The sequence below is a fragment of the Stegodyphus dumicola genome, chromosome 9 (genome assembly GCF_044657685.1).
Source record: "Stegodyphus dumicola isolate Sdum_Otavi_A_Nest chromosome 9, ASM4465768v1".
Lineage (NCBI taxonomy): Eukaryota > Metazoa > Arthropoda > Arachnida > Araneae > Eresidae > Stegodyphus > Stegodyphus dumicola.
The window spans coordinates 95128458-95149568 of NC_140776.1; the positions used below are offsets into that span (position 1 = coordinate 95128458).

Consider the following 21111-nt stretch of genomic DNA (forward strand, 5'->3'; position numbering starts at 1 on the left):
TTCACGCTGCTCTGCCCTGGGGGGTGGGGACGCGGTGCGCAATGAACTGGAAGTTGATCTGTCAGCTTTATCTTTATCTTCAGAGCAGACGTTTTTATTTTATTCGGCTTATAATTCCTTACTAAATGTAATATTTCATCTCGATGCACACCATCTTTAATATGATTTAAATCAAATTCCTCGTCACTATAAATATCACGAATACACATCAAATAGTTTTCTAGTTGCAATTTTCTAATTTCGACTATGTGTAATGTATACTTTACGCATGCGCGCGTTGAAAGAAATGTTTAATAAAGTAAACAAATAAATATTAATCTTTTTTTTTTTATTTTGATACACTTTAGATCATAATTGCTCTTTATTTCATAAATTACAGTTTCATATTTTTAATTTTATAATTTTTGCATGCCATCTTACCAGATTTAAACTGATGATCTATAATCCAGAAAAACCGATAATCCGGAATCGCTGAAGTCCCGACGAGTCTGGATTAAACACTTTTGACTGTACTATATTTTTAGTCCTAGTTACTATTTTAGGTAATTTTTAATTTTTTAGACTTTTATTTTAATTGCTAGTGTTGCATTGTCTCTTCAGATAATTATCTTAAAATTTTCTATTTATTAATTTGAACCGAACATTTTCAATATATTTATTAATACAGTCAAAAAAAAAAATGCGCGCCGCGTCGTTTCCCCCATCGCAGAGCAGCGTGAAATTGATAAACATATTTCGGAATGGTTAGAGAATCAAAGGATATGCCTTTATCCATTTTTTGCAGCAATTCCACTTTTTGTTTGATAGACATCGAAACATGCTTTCGCTTTGTAGATCCTTTGGTAGCTCCAGAATCGGAAATTCTTTTGGACTTAATCGAGTTTTTGACTTAAGTTCAAGCTTACTTTTATAAAATTGCTCTAACAGTCTGCAAAAAATAATAAGCCGGATCCAATTAGAAGATTAAGGAACAACGCAATCTGCAACATTAACTGAAATAGATAATTAGATAACTTTAGCTTAGCTTATACCATCCGTTATACATTAATCGCACATGCATAAATGTATTATGCGCATGCGTAAATGTATTATGTGCATGCGTAAAGCTATTATGCGCATGCGTTAACACACTATGCGTTGACGCATGCGCAGAAAGTTTGTAGCTTTGAGGTTCGGATTATAGATGATTCCGGATTATGGACATCCAGATTAAAGACTTTTGACTGTATAGATTTTCCAGAATTTGATTTTATTTATTTGAATTGTGTTTCTTTTGGAAGAATACTTTGTGACCCAGACTACGATGCATTTAAAAGCTACATATATTAAAAGAGAAAATACAGTAAAGCATAGTTAGCATGGCTATTAGTGTTTCGTTCAGAAAAAATATATAAATAAGACAGATGTATAACCGACATTTTAACTTAGGATAACTTGCATACACTGCTTTAAGCAGTTTTTCTTCAAGCATTCTGCTTTATTCTTGCTCTTTTTCTTCAGGCATTCTGCAAGTATATTAAAAAGCATCCAACTTTTCGAAACATCTTGGTATTTCTGACAATCATTTTAAATAAAGTTATCACCTTCCATTTCATAAAGGGCCACAAACGGCTGAGCGGTAAAGTCGCTGAACACTGGTAGTTCACTCCGGGGTTGGAATCCCTGTAAACGGGCTGGTTGCATGGGCGTTTTCGTGGATTTTCTCATGTGTAACATCTATTTCTCATCTATGACAGCTGGTTTCCCTTAGAAAGTTCTTCACGAAGGCATCCTTCCTTTTAGGCTTTGCCGTAACTTAATAATCTAATTTAATCCATTTCATCAGTATTTAAAGTCAGAGACTTTATCAATCTTTAGAGGTTAGCATTTTGAAGGCATGAGATGAAAGGAAAGGCTGGTGTCATCAAGAGGTTTTGGTTTATTTAATTATGGTAAGGCACACTAGGGCTATCTGCCTAAGGGGAGGGATGCCTTCGTGCAGGACTTTTTAAGGGAAACTGGCTCTTATATACATTACACATGGGGAAAACGACCAAAACGCCCATGAAGCCAGCCCGTTCGCGAGATTCGAACCTCGGACCGACTACCAGTTTAAAACGAAACCATATAGTCTAAAAACAGTCGCTCTTCACTTTAATCTGCAGTGATATCGTTTTTGTCTTTTCTGTTAACACAAGCTCAATTGATGGTATTTGCTGGTGTACACGTCCAAGTGTTTTCTGTTTGAACACCTAAATTCCTTAAATTAGCCTGAAAGTATATTCAAAAGCGTTCAACTTTTTTAAACATCTTGATATGTCTGACAGCCAAATTTCCCTTCAAATTTTTTCTTACTTTTCTCCCTAATTTTCTCATTCCTCCTACGGTTATTTTTAGTGCTCACACAAGAAAAATTAAGATTTTTCGATTGCTAGACTTCCATAAATTTTGCATTCTTGTCAATTTTTTTAAAATATCAACCCATATTTCGTTTAACAATATTGCATACAGCGCCATTTCCCCCTGGTGGTTAGGTTTTGAACTTTCCTTTTTTCGCGGAAAATGAATTCCCATGACTTCCTTTACTCGGTTACCAAGTTTGATAACATTTGATCCAGTAGTTTTCTTTTATGACCGTTTCAGTGTGGAACTTTAATTATAACCACCATGTATATTATTAAATTTTAATTTGAAGCTATGCGTTATATGTATACCATGCGCAAGATTTTCGCTTTTATGGAAAAAATAAAAGAATCGAAGCAAATACACTTAGAATAATGGACCAAAACTGAAAAAAATTCTCCTTGCCAAAATAAAATATTGAAACTTCGACCTTGAATTTATTGGATTATCGAAATATTCAATTTGAATTATCTTCTAAGTCCTAGTTCCGACAACTATTCTGTCAAAAATTCCGAATTACTGAAGTTGAAGTAAAAGGTTTAGTATATATTCATTGTATGTTAATAAAGTAATCAGAGTGTAATAAAAATAGATTATAGAATTTACACTGATGCAACTTTTTGTCTGAATGCACAACATGTAATGGAAGTGAAGGCTTGTAGAGATCTGTTTTTGACATGCCTCTAAAAGTAGATGCCTTACTCCTTTTGTCTGTTCAATGTCAAAAAACTTTCCTTTGAGAGACAACTTTAGTTTTTGGGAATGAAAAAAAAATCACAAGAAGAGAAATTTGAAGAACATGCAGGACGATTGAGAACATATACTTATTTTCGAAACACAAACGGTTCTCCGATTGGTTATTGAATAATGAAAAGATGCATTGTCATGCAATACAAAACATTTGGAATACACTTTCTAACTGAATAACGTAAGATTAAAAGTCATCTGTTTAATTCACAGCCATTTACAAGTCAACTACTCTGGCAATTGCAGAATCGTTTTGATCCTGAGCTTGTAAGACAAACCTAATATCAATGGATTTAAACACTTCTTTAATCTTCCGAGAACATTCCTTTTTTAGCTCATATTCCAAGAATATTAAGTGAATACAATTATTGCCAAAGAAATTGAATATTTATTTGCACTATGGCTTGGTAGTTTACTAACAAGTTAACAAAACTTAAATTCTGCTTTTTGTGTCTAAGAATACAACAATATTTTAAATATTTACAAATAAAATATTAAATTGGAGATTTAATTGGGGCCTCACCAGTTGCCTAGCATTTGAAGATTGTTAAATACTAATTGTTTGTTGCAAAGTCTAATCCAGGCTGCATGGTTGGTGTTCGTAGTTTTCTAGGTTCTCTTTACAAAGGTTCTCTATGAAAGCATCTTAACCAAATAGCTCCCATGTTCTTTCTATGTTCAAATAATCAACTAAACTAGTTTAAGCACGATTTCCAAATTAAGTTCCTAACAAAACCCGAATACTCACTAAAAATCATATAGCTTGCCAATCGGGAGTAACATGAAAGATACGGCGCCAATAATTGAATTGCTGTTACAGTACACTGTTTCTAAACTTTGATGGTAATTCCGTAATTAAATATACCGTAATTTCCGGAAGAAAGGCCGCATCAGCATAAACGCCGCACTCGAGAAAAATGGCGGGAAAAAAATTAAAATTACACAGAAACGGCGCATCAGCAAAAACGCCGCAATAGATTAAATTGCACGTGACATCGTCGTGGGCCGTTATAGATGCAAAAACTCAACCTAAGTCCTGATATATGACATACCAGTTAAGAAAAATGCATGAAATGAAACCATAACTCAAAAATAAATTAAAGGTAAGAAATGTTTAGCTTCTGTGCCGTTTAGAGACATTTTCAAAAATTTTCCGCTCCCTTCTTACTTAAAAACTATCCAACAAGTACTTGTACTCAAACTGATGGGATCTGTATTTGGCAGAATGCCAAGAAAAATCCATTCATGCTGAAGGGGAAATACGTCAGAGTTCGTTATTGCGAGGCAGGTGGAGTCGTGTCCGCCTTTGAAAAAAATTGCAGAAAAGGCAGGGGTGGGGAGAGGATGGGTCCTGGAAGATTCATCGAATGGCAGAGGAGAGAGACTATTCAAACTGATGAGAATGGTGATTTGAAAGAGGGAAGAATGTTATTGTTCTGAGATCTCGTTTAGGGTGAATAAGGCAGGTAGGTCCGTTCAAGGGAAAGAATGTAAACAAAATAACGTTCGCTAAAAGCAACTGAGTGGTCTTTTGTGTGGGAACAGCACCAGTCTATGCACAATGACAAGGCCATCCAAACTATGTACAATGACCATCATAGGAAATATTTTATTTTTAGTGCACCTAAACGCCGCATGGGTAGAAACGCCGCACCCGCTGAAAATTTAAGTTTTAAACACGTAAACGCCGCGGCATTTCTTCTGGAAATTACGGTAATTGATTTGTAACTTCTACTAGAGCTGACGGTAAGAATTGAAGTGCAAATAAATAATATCGTGTGCAATCTTGATTAATATAAAATTATAAATATTTGCATAGAAAAATATTTGCATTCAGACAGAAAGTTTTTTGAAATATTTGCAATTACTTTATAAGAAGGATTTATTAATAACCGTAATAATTACTTATTATATTACTGATGATTAGAATTCAGTTCTTGACAATTACATTCTAAATTAGAATTTTAAGGATATAATGAAAATACGCTACGCGTAAAAATATATTTTAGGGTAAAAAAATTAGTTAATTTTTTATGTTTAAAAACTTCTTAAATTCATTTAATAAACATCATACCCTCATTGTTAATTGAATCCAGAATGTTGGGTGTCATTTATATAATTATTCTTACCTGTCCACAGAACCTGCTGACTTATCCAGCCATTAAGTAGCTGCAGATCATTTCTACATAACCATTGAACTTCCATTAATTCAGTCTCTAGAGGGTTGTATGTTTATATTATAATTTGACTTTTATAAAAATGATTATTCTAAATCTTATGTTTCTATAAAAATATACTGTGCTTTAAAAATATAGATGATAGTATCAGCCGCTCTTTCAGCCACTTCATAAGCAACAGCTTGTTTAGAAATAAATTATGCAGTTAATGTCATAAAATATTTTCATAAAATTCAAATAAACATAAAATGAAAGTTTTCAGTTTTAGACAATTCAATTTAAACGAAGTTAAAGTAAAGTAGCAGACGATAAAACGCCGAAGATAAAAAATTACTCTTACAAATATTTAAAAAAAAAAAAAAACGAAGAAAGAGAGAAATTTTAAAAAAAAGTTAAAAATTTGAATAATGTCATCTATAATTAAAAAAAATAGCTTTTTATATAGTATTAAACACTTGCACTATGATTTAACTTCATGGTTGCGGTGCCGTGCACTACAATATAACAAGCGGTAAAATGTCTCATTTACGCTGCTTCGCGTCTGCGAGTGCAATCCAGAGCTGTAAATCGTGAAATAAACAATCTCGTTGTTAGGCGACGTGTGCACCACGTTATTTTCATTTTTGCGATAAATACCTATCGTTGTAATGTTCACTTCGCTCACGGTTTGAGACAAAAGCATCTCGACGTTCGTGGCACATCTTTTTAGCGCAAGTGGTTAGTATATATTTTATTACGCATCATTGAGGGAAAAAATTTCATATGTAATTAATTCTCCATAAAATTTTATTTGAAATTTAAGGTTAAAAATAGCTGTGGCAATTCACTGTAACAAAAATCCATAAACCACATTTGGCGTTATTATCGCTAAAAAAAAAGATGCCAAATTTCAAACGCGAAAATATGTAAATTTGTGTATATCTTAGAAAATTTTGAATAAAAAAGTCTAATTTTTTGCAGGTTATGCTTAGAAATACACCTACTTTAGGATGACGGTAAAAATTTTGTAGGTTATAATTCAAAATTTTTTTCGAAAAATTTATAAAAATTATTTAAAAATAGAAATTAAAAAAATAAAACACAAAAAATGGGTAAATTTTTTTTGAAATAAATCTGAATTTCGAAATGTGAAAGGAAAAATCAAAAAAGTTTAATAAAAAAGAGATATTAATAAATCTTTACCAAATTCAATTAACATTGAGGAGCTAAAATTTTGAAAGCTAATATTTCAAAAACTACTCGTACGATTTTTACAAAACTTTAATTCATTCTGGCATAATTTGAGTCGTAGAATCAAAATATGGAAAAAAATTGGTATGTTATTTCAGAAAAAGTCTGATTTTGTGTCAAAATACCTATGTTAGAATAGTGCTATATATAAATCTAATATATATCCTAAGTCGAGCTTTCGAGACATGAAAAACGCAGTTTAAATTTTGTCAATCGGCCCAGTAGAACGAGAGATATAGCACTGTCCCCCCCCCTTTTTTTTTTTTTTTTTTTTTTTTTTTGTCAGTGTACATGAAATGGTATAAACGAGCATTTTGGCATACATTTAGCAGCTAGCACCTCATCAATAGAAAAATTCTAAATGCTGCTAGGACCCAATAAACCTTTATAAACTCTAAATTCAAAATTTATGCCAATATGAGATTGCATTTTTGCTGACTTTTAAATTTTGTATTGGTATATATTTCTCTTTCACTTAAACTTTTTGTAACACTGCATCATTCTAAGCTGTTTTTACAATTTTAGCATCCATTTATAATTAAAGCACTATAAAATAATAAATCATTTAAACCTATAAAAGTGAAAAAAAAAAAAAAAAAAAAGCGCATGACAGATAAGCCTATAAATAGGATAAAATAATACATTTTATAAGTAAAAACATTTATACAATAATGCAAAATAAATAACCAATGTGCAACAAAAATACAAACAAATAAATAATAATAATAATAAATAATAATAATAAAAATCTGAAGGCTTTCAGATTTTACATTATGCCCAAAGGTGTGGTTTTTAATGTTTCATGTGTTACTTTATTTATTAAATATCATGTTCTTCACACTTAAAAATTTAAATCAACAGCAATATTGCAAAATAATTTTAAAACGAGCATATCTTTAGAATTTCCGATACACAGTCTCACGTGCTGAAGATAAAAATGTTTGAAATCGTTGAGTTTGTTAATCAAAAATTCGTTAAAGTTTTACAAATCTTGAAATAGATAATAAAACAAATTTAAAATTTGGGCTTCCAGATGTCAATATCCGAGTGGAAACATACGTTATTCAAAATTTGAGGGCTCTAGAAACATAGATACATTAATGCAGATTCTTCATTATTTAATATCTTTAAATATAATACAGGGTTGTAATATTTGGTGGCAACAGTTTGAAAAGTGAACTGACATTTATCGTGAATCAATGCAAAATGCCAAAACGAAATTAATAGCTGCTAATAAAATATTTTATATTAAAATAACACACCAAATAATGATTATTGGAGAAGTCAAACAATAAGAATGAACATATTTTACAAATATAATGCTAATTCTTGTTGTTTGACTTCTCCAATAAATAAAATAATAATTGTGTAAATTACAGTACTATATTTTTCATTCAAACTAAGAGAATAAATAATCTTTAGTACAGTCAAAAATCGTTAATCCGGACTCCTCGGGACTTCGGCGATTCCGGATTATCGATTTTTCCGGATTATAGATCATCAGTTTAAATCTGGTAAGATGGCATGCAGAAATTACAAAATTAAAAATATGAAACCGTAATTTAAGAAATAAAGAAAAATTATGATCTAAAGATAATCAAAATTTACAAAAAAAAAAAAGCTTAATATTTATTTGTTTACTTTATTAAACATTTCTTTCAATGTAAGTTGTTTAAGTTGCTTCATTTTTTATGTGATAATACATTCTCTTTAATTCTATAAACAGACATAATTTCTTGTTCAGTTACAAAGTTCCGCTGTTCAAGTCCTATAATTGCTGTGTTGAGAATACCGACTAATTTGTCAATCGAAATGTTTTCGTTTTCAATAACCTCTGGGTCACTATCGGAAGGGAATTATAATGACGAGGAACTTGATTTAAATCATATCAAAGACTATAAACCAAATAAAATAAAAACATCTGCCCTGAAGATAAGGATAGTGCTGACAGATTAACTTCCAATCCGCCGCGTGAAATTGATAAACAGATTTCGGATTTCAAAACATACTTTCGCTTTGTAGATACAAATTACATATTAGTAAATATATATCGGAAATTCTACTTGACATAATCTTTCTAATCTATCATAATCTAATAATGACGTTTCTGCCCCCCCCCTCTGCCGCAGAGCAGCGTGAAATTGATAAACAGATTTCGGATTTCAAAACATACTTTCGCTTTGTAGTAAATATATATCGGAAATTCTATTTGACATAATCGAAAGTTCACGCTTACTTTTATAAAATTGCTCTAACAGTCTGCAAAAAATAATAAGCCGGATCCAATTCGAAGATTAAGGAACAATGCAATCTGCAACATTAACTGAATTAGATAACTTTAGCTTAGCGTATAACTCCGTTACACATTAAACGCGCATGCGCACAAACATATTCGCAGCCGTAAGGGTTTTACGTGCTCTCGTAAACGCCTGTGCGCATGCGTGAACGCGACGCATGCGCAGAAAGTTTGTAGCTTTGAGGTCCGGATTATAGATCATTCCGGATTATGGGTGTCCGAATTAACGACTTTTGACTGTACATCAAAAATGCACTTTTTGATTTACAGTTCTGTTACTTGTTTACCAAGAATACTAAAAAATAATAAAACACTTAACCCTTAAAATATAATAACCTACCATTTGGATATTATTTCAAAAACTGGGGGAGAAAAAAATATATATACAATGAAACATCACTTTACATCTTTCAGTGTGAAGGTAAAAAAAAAATATTAATGCTCGAAAAAAGTTAAGCTAAGAAACTCTCAAATAATGCAAGTAAATATTTTTATTACTTTCAACATGCATACACAACATTTTTAACAAAAACAAAAGACAAAAAAGTTGCATGTTGTATTTTGCTTTTTGGCTCTATTTTCCCTGCATTTTATTTTTTTAATTGCATGCATTTTTTTTTTTTTTTTTTTTTTTTTCGATTTAAGTGTATTTTAAGATATCAGTTTGTTAATTACATGATAAAACTGCCTGGTGTTCTTTATTTGCACACATTCTTCAACAGTTACTAAGGGATAGCAAAATTTTGTAGACATCATCCAGGAAGTGAAACATAAATCTAGTGCAGAGGATCTATGGTACTTCTATCAAGTTAAATAAAATAATATTGATTTTGGATCTTGGGAAAGAACAAGATTACAAAATCTTAGTGGGAATGAAGTAATATGGAGAAATCACAAGAAATGCAGCCTTGCATGTGAATGGCAACAGACTTCATATTAATTGGTAGCTACTATTGGCCTTTCATTCTGCAATGTATGCATTGGTTTAGCATGCCTTCTATGGGATTGTTTGGAATCGTTGCTGAGATACTTCTTGCAAAGTAGTTTGGAGATTTGGTACATTTTGGGATAGTAGTCTGCTCTGCATATGCATATGTGAAGCTGATCTGGATTTGGCAGTTTTCAACAATCATGAGCTAACACTTTTTGAGTCAAATATTACTTTGTTGCCTTTCAGTAATACTTTGTTCTAACTTGATACATCCAACTGTATGTCTATAATTGGACTCCGCAAATATTGTTATAAAGACCTTATATTTGCCATAATGGAATTATTCCTCTGGAAAATATGTAGCATACTCTCATTTTTACCATAATGTCTTGTTGGAGCGTATTTTGAGTTGACAGCAATTTGTAATACATTCCTTTTCTGAAAATGATAAAATTTGCACCTACCCACTTGTTGAGTTTTATTGAACAAATTTAAAAAAAAAAAAAAAAAAAAAAATTCCTTAGCAATTTATCAAGGTGTGTATTTTTAGATAAACATGAACAGACTGGCTTAATTTATTTTACGGTATCTTTTTTTCTTTATAGCTGCATCATATTCACAATATCATCCATCTAAAGGTTATTGGTGGGAATTCAAGGATAATGAAAAAACAGGTAATTTATTGCAGTATTAAATTTTAAAATTCACTGAGATTTTAGTTTTGGGTAGCATTTTATTTTCTTGTTTTATGATTATATGTTAATTTAGGCAAATTTTTATAATACCTGTTTGTTTGTTCTACTGCCTTAAAATATGACATGGCCAAATGAAATGATTAAATATTTAAAAATATGTCATGTCATAATATATGTCAATATTTAAAAATATGTCATTTATAATGATCCCTATGCTGTGCAATATACCTATTCCAACATTCTGGAAGCTGCTTTATTTCCTCTTCAAAGAAAGTGTTTTGATTGGGTAGCTTTCTATTCTTGAATCACTGTGAAGATGCTGGAGAAAACCAGGGCTAAATGTGGCAAGCCTGGTCAAAATTTAAGAATTGAAGATCTCATCTTCCACTAAAAAAATAATAATTATTATTTGTTATTCCACTTATTGAGGCATTTCTTATTTATTCACCATTCTCAGAGGCACTGTTTATGACTTCAAGCTGTAACTGCACTATACAACACATGGTGGTTGGATTATTAAGGCCTGTTCCCACTAGGGTTTATCTGAGCTAACGAACACAACTAACGTAGTCGACCCATCCCCAAAACCAGTTTTTCCCCATAGAGCAGCATGTTGAAAAATCTGAACTGCAGGCACAGCGGAGCTAGTCGACACAGGGAACTGACTCCGTTAGCTCAGATAAACCCCAGTGGGAACAGCGCTTTAGGTCATTTCTGTGCCGCAGTACAGCACATGAAAAATCTAACAGTTCCTTCGTATTTGAATATCGTAGTATGTAAGCATAATACAATCTTATAAGCTTGCATATGTGTGAAAATATATATTTTATTATATAAAATAGAACTTCAGGTGTGTAATATTTTGTATTTTTTTTTAAATTTTTTTTTTTATAAATGTATAACATGTTAAAAAGAACGTTTAAGTGTTACTCCATTAAAATGAAAGATATCATAACACAACTTTTGTGCACATTAACACTGGATCTAATTCTTTTTTTCAATGTTTTCATCACCATTATTAGTCACTTATCATAATGGGACATGCTTCCCAGTACTACTGTTTAATCATCTGCCATTAGGGGCTGCTTCTTTGAGATCTTTATCATATTCTAAGTCCTCATTTTTGGTAAAAGATTAAATCACATGGCGTTGTAAGGGGAATGCTTAAAAAGTCCACTTCAAATGCATCTATTTTTGTTATGTTGCTGCAGCTGTATGAATTTGAGCATTATTGTGAACCAATATGATCAGTCAAACAATTCACGCCTTTTGTTTTAGATAGCTCATTGAAGAGTTTCCCATTCAGCTGCTGATTATTACCCCTGTCTTCATATGTATTAAAGAAGCAGTAGACCATTGCATTCCCAAAAGAATGTCAGTTTCCTTGTGATCAGATTTACCTTTTCTGGGTTTTGAAGGAGACCTTGTGTAATGCAGTTCCAGTGAATGATGCTTGGATTCAGGTGTTCTGTATAAAACCCATATTTCATCTTCCATTACAACATGGTTTAAAAATTCATCGCCATCTTCATAGTATCAAGAATCAGATCAAGTGCTGCTTTTTTCGTAGACATCTGCCTAAAGTTTGGGAGACCACCAACAAGTATACATTTTCATGTAGCCCAAGATAATCAGTGAAAGCTTTGTAAGAAAAATCTCAGAATTTTTGTGCAAGAATTGTTAAGTGTTCATTGTTTTCATGCATCTAATTTTTTTTTTTTTTAGTTTTCATGTAATGAGCGATGGCAAGCCATCTGAGTCTTTGTTATGCAAATTTATCTTTTTTTTTTCATTGGACATGATACACCATTTTCTTACAGAAAGTTCATTCATTGTACTGCCACTATCAATTTCTTCCATTTGCATATAACTTTTAATGATTCTAGACGTGGCCAAAGCCTTTGACTGCATCAGGCATACATGGCTCATCCACATGGAGTTCCTATATGAAATCTTTTTTATGATCAATTCATTTCTCAAATAGATCTTTCTCCATCAGACAAGGTGACATCATTTCAAGTATCAGAAATATCTACGTCCGATACTTTATATTATATATGTAATATTTTAGGCATGATACTTTATATTATATATACCAATTACTTTCTTGACTTCAGGACTGACCATAACTCCTTGCTTGCCTGCTATGCATATGACATGGCACTCATAGTTAAATTATAAAAGCCTGACCACGCAACAGTTAAAGCTCCAAGAAAAAGTCCCAGGAAGTAAGCAGTGGTGCGCTAGTTGAAAAACTAGCATCCAGCCAGATAAATCACAAGTACTCCTCATAAGAAAATATTGTTGCAAAGATGAAATCAGGAATGTCATTCTCTTCAGACAGCTAGTCCAGAGTGAACCAAGCCGATTACCTGAGCATCACTCTCAACTGTTCTATTACTTGGCCGACACACATAAACAGAGTCCATTACAAGGTGCTTGGAGTTGCATTTCAACTTAACACTCTACTAAAAAATGAACTGCTGTCATTAAATAGGAAGAAATAAATTTACATCTTTGTCATCCGCCCCTTTTTTACATACATGTCATGTACGTTGGCAAATGTAAGTAAGAAAGACATTCAGATTCTTCAGAAGCTACAAAATATTATCCTCAATCATTATTGGAGCTCCTTACTATGTGAGAAACAGAAGTATTTATGCTAATGTGAAAATTGTCAGTCGCTGACTATCTTAATCAGATAAACAAGAAGATCTTTGAAAATGCATTTCACAGTAAATTTCATGTTTTGCAGATGTTCTTCCCTGTGAAATTCTTGATGAAGTTAGGGAATTGGAAATCTCAATAAAAATAGAGAATCAGTGCTGCCTTTTACCTAAAAGTGTTAATTAATTTATATTAGTGCAAGCCATGCTGCTTAAATACCTGAGTGTCAGGGGTTCTCTAACTAATCACATTGCTGCAATGATAAACAAGGGTCAAATTCTGACTATGTTATACTACTATGGTGCTATAAGTGACTTGGAGAACAAATTGTTTACCATCATCATAATAATATTCATGTTAAATTGACAGGTCATACACATAGCGTTTGGTATGTATTTATGCTTTGCTGATCTAGATGTTGAATTTCTGTTATGGTTGATATGCACATGACCGAAAAGAAACACTGGATTTTTCATGCTATGTAGAAGTAGTTATCCAGTATTTCAGAACTCTTTCAAACAAAAAGAGACAAAGTACCTTTTTTGTGTTCCATTTAGTTCCCATTCTCAAAGACGATTTACAAATAATGAATTTTCAAGTATGAGGCCCTTCATGTGATATGAGGCTCTGGTAAGAGCAGGATACATTCCCACTGAACATCAGAATAAACAGCAAAGCATCAAAACATCTAAATAAGCCAAATATATTGCACATTCAGGAATAAAATAATATTTCAGATTTCATGCTTGGAGGATTTTTTATCCTCAAGGCCTTTTTGGGAGGGGGGGGGAATGCCAACAATACAAATTTAGCAAGCACAGCAACAAGATTTGGCTTAGATTAATGTACTGGTTTTGTAGTAACTGAGGCAGGTTGTCATGTGCAGGCATAATGAGCAATTATTATTCAATTTTTTTGATGACCTTCGTAACATTTTAGGTATTTTAATCTAGAAATCTGTGTTACTATATGAAAAGAATTTTTTTTTTTTTAAACTGAAGTATATTGATTCCATCTTAACATCTGTTATACTAGAACTTCAAAACTAATGTTATGAATTTAAAAGGCCAAATACTTGTTTATAATAAATGTGTATACAGTATCTGATTTATTGAAATAGATTTTTTTTTTTAATTGTAGAAAAAATAAAAGCTAAGGAAGAGCCAGGATCTGTTTTTCAACGACGTAGAGTAGATGTTCTCCTTACAGAACTTGCAAAGAAATTTCCACCAAAATTACCTTCACCACCACAACTGGAGAAACAGACAACTGGTAAAGTCATGATTCTGAAATTTTTGTACACTAATTGAACTTGTGGAATGTTTACTTTCATGAACTTAACTCTTTGACAATAATTTAGTTTTCATAATTGATTTATGTTTTGTTTTAATTAGTTGGCCAAATCAGCCAGATTTCAGATTTTTAAATAATATTTATATTTTCAGTCATAATTTTTCTAGAAACAGCCATGTGTGCTTTTATGTATTTAAGCAAACAACAAACAAAGAAATAATGAGCATAATTGAATAACTTAAATCATATCTAATAAATGGTAATATTTTATCTTAATTTTGCTAGATCATGTTTTGAACTTTTTCATTTATATATTATTATAATAGAGTATTGGATGGAGAAAGTAATGTTCTGGTACAATTCAGAATGAGGAGAGATATTTTCGTTTTATGAAAAGAGTAATATTTATTAGCTGAATATATGTGATTAATATTTTGCAAGATGTGGCCATTAATTTCCAGGACTGATTAATAACTCCAGAAAATATATACCCATTTAATATGTTTCGAAGTAACTCCCACCTGATGTACTGAAATTCTGTGCTCAGCTGCATAAACTTTGGGAACAAATGTCTAAAAAATCCTCTTTCATAATGTTCTGTAATGAGGACATCACCGTTTTCTTGATGGCTTTGACATCCTCAAATCTTGTTCCCTTAAATACATTTTTCAGTTTTGGAAACAAAATAAGTTTGCCAGTGTTGTTGGAAAGTATGGAGGATGCTGCATCTCCACCACCTCATGCTGGCCCAAAATTCACTTCACAGGTAATGCAGTGTGATTCTGGGCACTGTCATGCAAAAGCAGTCAATTCCTATTCTGTTGAAAATAAAACCTTACTCTGTGAATTCTTTGTCAAAGTCTGGAAAGAACTCTGCATAAAACTGTCCGGTGACAGTCTTGTCAGAGGGAAAAAAATTCATTCTCGGTTGTTTCTGAGGGTGCACACAGAACGTGGCTGTCCAGTGTGTAAACCATTTTTGACATTTACACGACTGTCCTGAAAACAGCTAAACCATTAAAAGGTGTGTGAATGGGATGATGCTTCCTCTCCACATACTTGTTTCAACATTTCATGGGTGTCTGTGGCAGTTTTGCTCAGTTTGAAGCAGAATTCAATGTTAATTCTCTAACAAAAATTTAACAACTGTGTTATAATACGCATTTCAAGGACAACCATTTGCTTCTAAAGGCATGGATTTTATTAAACATGTGCACATAAACGACCTTCCAAATACAAACATTAATGCAATCTTATAATTTACGATTCTCATACGGTTATGTTGGCCTTGAAATTAATGGCCACACCTTGTAGTATTTATTTTCGCAATCACCTTTTCTTTAAGTTTATATTTGTAACTTTGGAATTATGGGCAACAAAAAAGTTGACGCATTGTCTAAGAAAAAAGACTTTTAATAATGCAATGTATTAATCGACCACTTTCTTTTCATATGACTAAATCGTTTGTTAACCTGACTCTTAAGAAAATTCTTAAATGAATCAACACACTATGGATAAGGGATGGAGGATTCTGTGGAGAGAGAACTTTGTTTCCCAGTTTTCCAAGAAAGACAGCGGTAGCTCAGTTTAGACGTCCGTCTGGATATGGCTTTGCAAGACCACTTCTACAGATATGGACTGGTCGATTCCCCAAACTGTTTTTTAGTATGACTTCAATCAGCCTATGATTTTTTAATATTTAAATAACTGTATTGCACTTTCTTAGTATTAGGACATTGTTAAAAAGTACTGCAGAGCTCTTGAACTAATAGCTTAAGCCCTGATGTTTGGCATTTGTAAAATTATTAATAATAATATTTGCAACATTAAATTAGAGAGCAAAGTATTTTAAATAATATAGTTATATATATAAAGTAGCAACAAATCTCATGAAAGCATTCAAATTGGCAAGCCACTCACAGCATGATCTTCAAGAAATAAAACCATTCAGCTTTTTTGTGATTTCGCAGCAGGCAGCATTGATTGCATTGCAATCCAGGAAGTTTCAGATCCAAGCCAAGAGTTTGTCATACTGACTAGTAAGTTGTTATGGTAGACTACAATCACTGATCAGATGTTCCTAGTTGGTGAGAGATTTAAAGAACATGCCAGCTTGTCAGCAGTCAAACATCATATGTATTAACCCCTTGACTGCCTCAGAAAACATATGAGATTCACTCCCCAGTGTCACTGTTTTTTACACTGGCGAGCATAGTTATGTGATGTATTAGGGGTAAAATAAGTACAAGTTTTGTTGCCTAAAAACTGTTTACTTTCACAAAATAAAGAATAAAACAAAAAAGGAAAATACAAAATTTAATGTTTAGAGTAAAACTATAATAAAAAGATATAATAAAAATGATATTTGTATACAATAAGATGTATAAGAAAAAAGATCCCCAAACATGGAGTTTCGATCAATTTATTTTTAGACCAGTAATATCAGGTTTCAATGTTATATCATGTAAAATGAGTATACCTAAATGGAAAGTGTGGAGGGGGCATAGGCAAGTTTTACATATCAATTCGTACCCAACGTTGAGCATCTTTCGGAGAATAGTTGCAATCCTCTTCATTTAACGTGATATCATATTCTGAGGTGTCCAATCCTTAAGATGACGGAAAGTAATCATCTATTTCACTGTCACACATATTCATGGAAAAAGCTCTACTAAAAACAGTAAACGAAAATAGAAGACAGAGAATAAAAAAGTATGTTTTACTCAAATGAAAACACGAGCAATAACTGCACAGTCAAATTAGTCATCATTGTCAGACATATTCCTAAAAAAAGCACTTACTACAAACAGTAAATGAAAATGGAAGCACAGAATAAAAAAATATGTTTTACTCAAACAGAAACATGACCAATAACCGCACCATCATTATGTTCACCATTTCGGAAAAGCAGCAAAGCAAATGATAGCATTTCGGAAATGCATATACTATATATGCCCAGGCAGTTAATGCATTGGCTGAGCAAAACATATGGCAGTTTAAAGGGTTAAAGAAACATGTCATCTTTTATTATCTTGTTGAAATGTAAGGAAGTGGAGGCCCGGAAGAGATGACAGCCACAAACATACAAACCACAGTAATGTAACTGTGGCTGGTCAAAGTACATACGTAGATTAGAGATGAATGGGTTGTGTTTTCATTTTCATCTCATACTATCAATCCAGATAATGGATTAATAATATGAAGAAAAAGATAAGCTTCCAACATTCATTCACCTAGGTACTTTTACACACTAATATGGCCATCAAGAAAATCAAAGAAAAAGTCGAATTAATCTGAAGACATCATGCTTTGATAGGCATTGCTGAACACACCACTATAGGCATTGATTCCAGTGCTGAAGCATTTACATACGAGTACCTAGTGCCATGCAGCATACCCAGTGTATATGATTTCTAACAGTGATGTGTTAGGCTTTAGTGATTGACAGGACATTTAGGTACTTCCTGTCACTTTGCATGGTTCTTCTGATATCTGTCAATTGCAAATTCTCATGTTAATATTTGTTCTCAGCATAAGCAGTAATTCTGCAGCATGATAATCCATGATTCTGGTAGATTATGATTAGCCTGCCATAAATTCAAATGCGCTGGTACAAGTTCCTTTTCCAAAGAATAACACAATTTCCTACACATATATTTAAAAAAAAAGAAAGAAAAAGAAAATGGAAATGCTGCTCAGAAATGAAAAATCAGCATTTCTGTATGCCTTACCGTTGTACAGTATCAATAGTTTTGCCTGTAATGTATGCCTACTGTGAGGTATTATATTACCTTTCATGTAAATTTCTGTATGGTTGAGCACTTCCTTCATGGTGTAACAATTTTAATGCCTATAATTGAAGTATTATATTAGGGAGCATTCAGATGGCAGTATAGCTGTCACTCTTGTTATAGCCATTAGTTTCATTCACACCTGAGGAACAACATTGAAACCACAGCCAATCAAAGATGTTTGCGATGGTTGTGTTTGCTATGCTATGATTGGTCAGCTGTTATACCACACTGGCATAAAGTTCAGCACTTCTATTATTACATTCAAACAGCTGTATCAGTTCTTTGCAATGCTCACCTTTTCCTAGAGAAAAGCACAAATATCCTTTGGATATTCTTACCTAACATTTTGTTAATTATTTGAAGTACTTACTACCTTACCGATCCAACTTTTTTCACATTGCATGTCTATTTTCATTCATTACATCCTTCTTCACTGACTGATGGCGGCTAAGTGAAATATCCCATTCTATCATCCTTTTGTTGTTCCAGACATTCTTTTATCTGATGCAGAGTAAAAGCACGCTGTCACTCTTTCCATTCGACACAAGTCAAGATTTAGATAAAATCCTTATAACAGTTTCTGCGAGGTAGCAATGGCTGCCTGCCAAGCAACACATGGTCATTTTTGTAAGTTGTGACAGGTACCATTGTTTTATTGTTTCCTTTAAGATAAATCTAATATTAAAGGAAACTTCAAATTAGTAGAAGCTCTTTATTCTAAGGATTCATTCAAAAGCTAGAAGTATAAGAATAGGATAAGTACAGTCAGTATAGTTATACCAAGTAAATAATATGAAAAGGTAAAAAGCATTGCCTTATATATGTAATTACTTTATGCTATGATTTATTTGATTATTGTTATTTTCAGTGTATTTTATGCATTTATTTAATAGAAGAAGCTGTAAAAGTAGAGCCTAAAGTTGAAGTCAAAACTGAAAAAGTAGATACCTCTGCAACAACAGTAGTTGCCACTACAACCACAGCAACAGTAACTACTGCAGCATTGGGAGCAGCAATAGTAACAACAGTGAATGCAATTCCTCCTCCTCCAACTACTACTGCAGCTGCATCTGCAGTTCAACGTACAGCTATGAAACCTCCACCAGAGAAAAAGCCACGCTTGTTATGAATTTTTAAACTGCTTAAAGATAGTTCTTCAATAAAATATTGATAACTTTTTATTAAAAGATATTGTCTATATCATGCATGATGATTCAGTTAATTTCTGCTTTATGGCAAAATCATGTAATTACTATGTTATGTTGTGACTTGGCAGTTGTTCCACACATTATTAAGTACGTTACAAAATGTAATTTAGCACTAAATTTCTATAGGAGCAGAAATTTGGAAGATTTAGTGCCAAATCAAGCAATTTATATGACTGTAAAACAAGCTGAAATGAAGAAGAGGAAATAAAAATTTTAAAAGTGTGATGTCAGCAAGTATTGATATGAGTATGTTGATTTAGATTGCTATGAACATTATTTGTATAGGCATGTTAAATTTTGGTTTTTTATGCATTTTTAGTTTGAAATGACTGTAAAGCAAGGCTAATATTTCTGTGCACATGGATTCACTGGTTTCCTTGAAGGTTCGCCACTTTTTCAGATGGCACAGACTCTCCTTCACCATCGATAGACAGGCTTGTATCATCGATAAGCAAAGTGGGCATTGTTTATTGATTACAAAGTTTTCAAATAAATAAAATTCAATTACTCTTTTTCTCATTTGCTCTACCATACGTAATTATTATTTTAAATCGTACATATACAGTCACTAGGTTCTAATATCTATTTTATAATCATGTATTATTTCTGCTTATGACACCAATACTGACATGTATTATTTTCATTTTAAACTCTTTACATGCGAAATTGCTATTTTTTATTAACAAGGGATCTAAACTAAGCATATCAATAGTTTTGATCATCATATCAGCAATATGAGTCACTTTCTGTTTATTAAGACTATCGAGATTTCATAATTGATTACAAAGTGCAAAGTATATCAGCTATTCCCCATCGATGGTGAAAGGTATGTGCCATCTGAAAAAGCGGCGACCTCTTTGGAGATTATTTGGGCTGTATACATTTAGAAAAATATTTACGTATTTCTTTACATAGGATTTAACTAATAGTATTAGAATTGGCAAAAGTGGCCTTTCTATTTGATATTTTTCAACTTGTGAATAATCTGAATGTTACATAAATTATCAAAAATATTTTTGACTTAGAAAATATAATTGATTCATTCAAGAAAACAAATTATGGGAAAAAAATTAGAGAACTATTTTGCTGTTGCCTGCCCTCTTTATATTAAGAAGTGTTCATGTATTAAAAAAAGTATGAAGTTCTTCAAAGAATTTTGGGGGTTTTTTTTCGGACAGTTTAATGCTAAATTTTTTTTTTGTTTTTGTTTTTACTATTCTAAAAAATAATCTGATTTCAGAATCAAAAAATAGTTTGATTCTAAAAATAGTTTCATTTCCAAGTGAAACCAAATACGTCATTGTATTTAGTTTCTATAAAATTCAAAATAGTGTGAAATGCAGTCACAAGATTTCTACTTAAAATATAGTAATTTTTGCTAGAATGATAGAAAAAACTGGCTAGGTTTGTATCTTGAATAAGGTATGAACCATATATAACTTGAGTGTCTTCATGGATTGGTCATGCAAGTCTATATATCTATTTATGCTTCTGATAACCTAGTTACAATGTGCGGTTTAAAATATTAAGAACTAAACAAAAGATTCATTTCTTTAATAGAAACTGATAATTTGACAAGTACAAAGTATTAAACATCTAAACATAAGTGAACTTGTCTTTCATTCTTATAAAATAATAAGAAAGCTTAAATTGGCAATATATATATATATATATAAAGCATATATTTTTCT

General features: G+C 32.1%; 1 protein-coding gene across 3 annotated transcripts in view; it reads left to right on the top strand.

Moving 5' to 3' along the window:
- The window catches only part of MED6 (mediator complex subunit 6), a 90281-nt gene extending 70636 nt beyond the window's left edge, over positions 1–19645 (top strand). For all 3 annotated transcript variants that reach the window (XM_085823785.1, XM_085823783.1, XM_085823786.1), the window contains exons 6-8: positions 10369–10437; positions 14266–14397; positions 19106–19645. In XM_085823785.1, coding sequence (XP_085679911.1) covers positions 10369–10437; positions 14266–14397; positions 19106–19341 — 437 coding nt within the window. In that variant the 3' untranslated portion in view covers positions 19342–19645. The remainder of the gene's footprint in view (positions 1–10368; positions 10438–14265; positions 14398–19105) is intronic.
- Positions 19646–21111: the final 1466 nt, after the last annotated feature.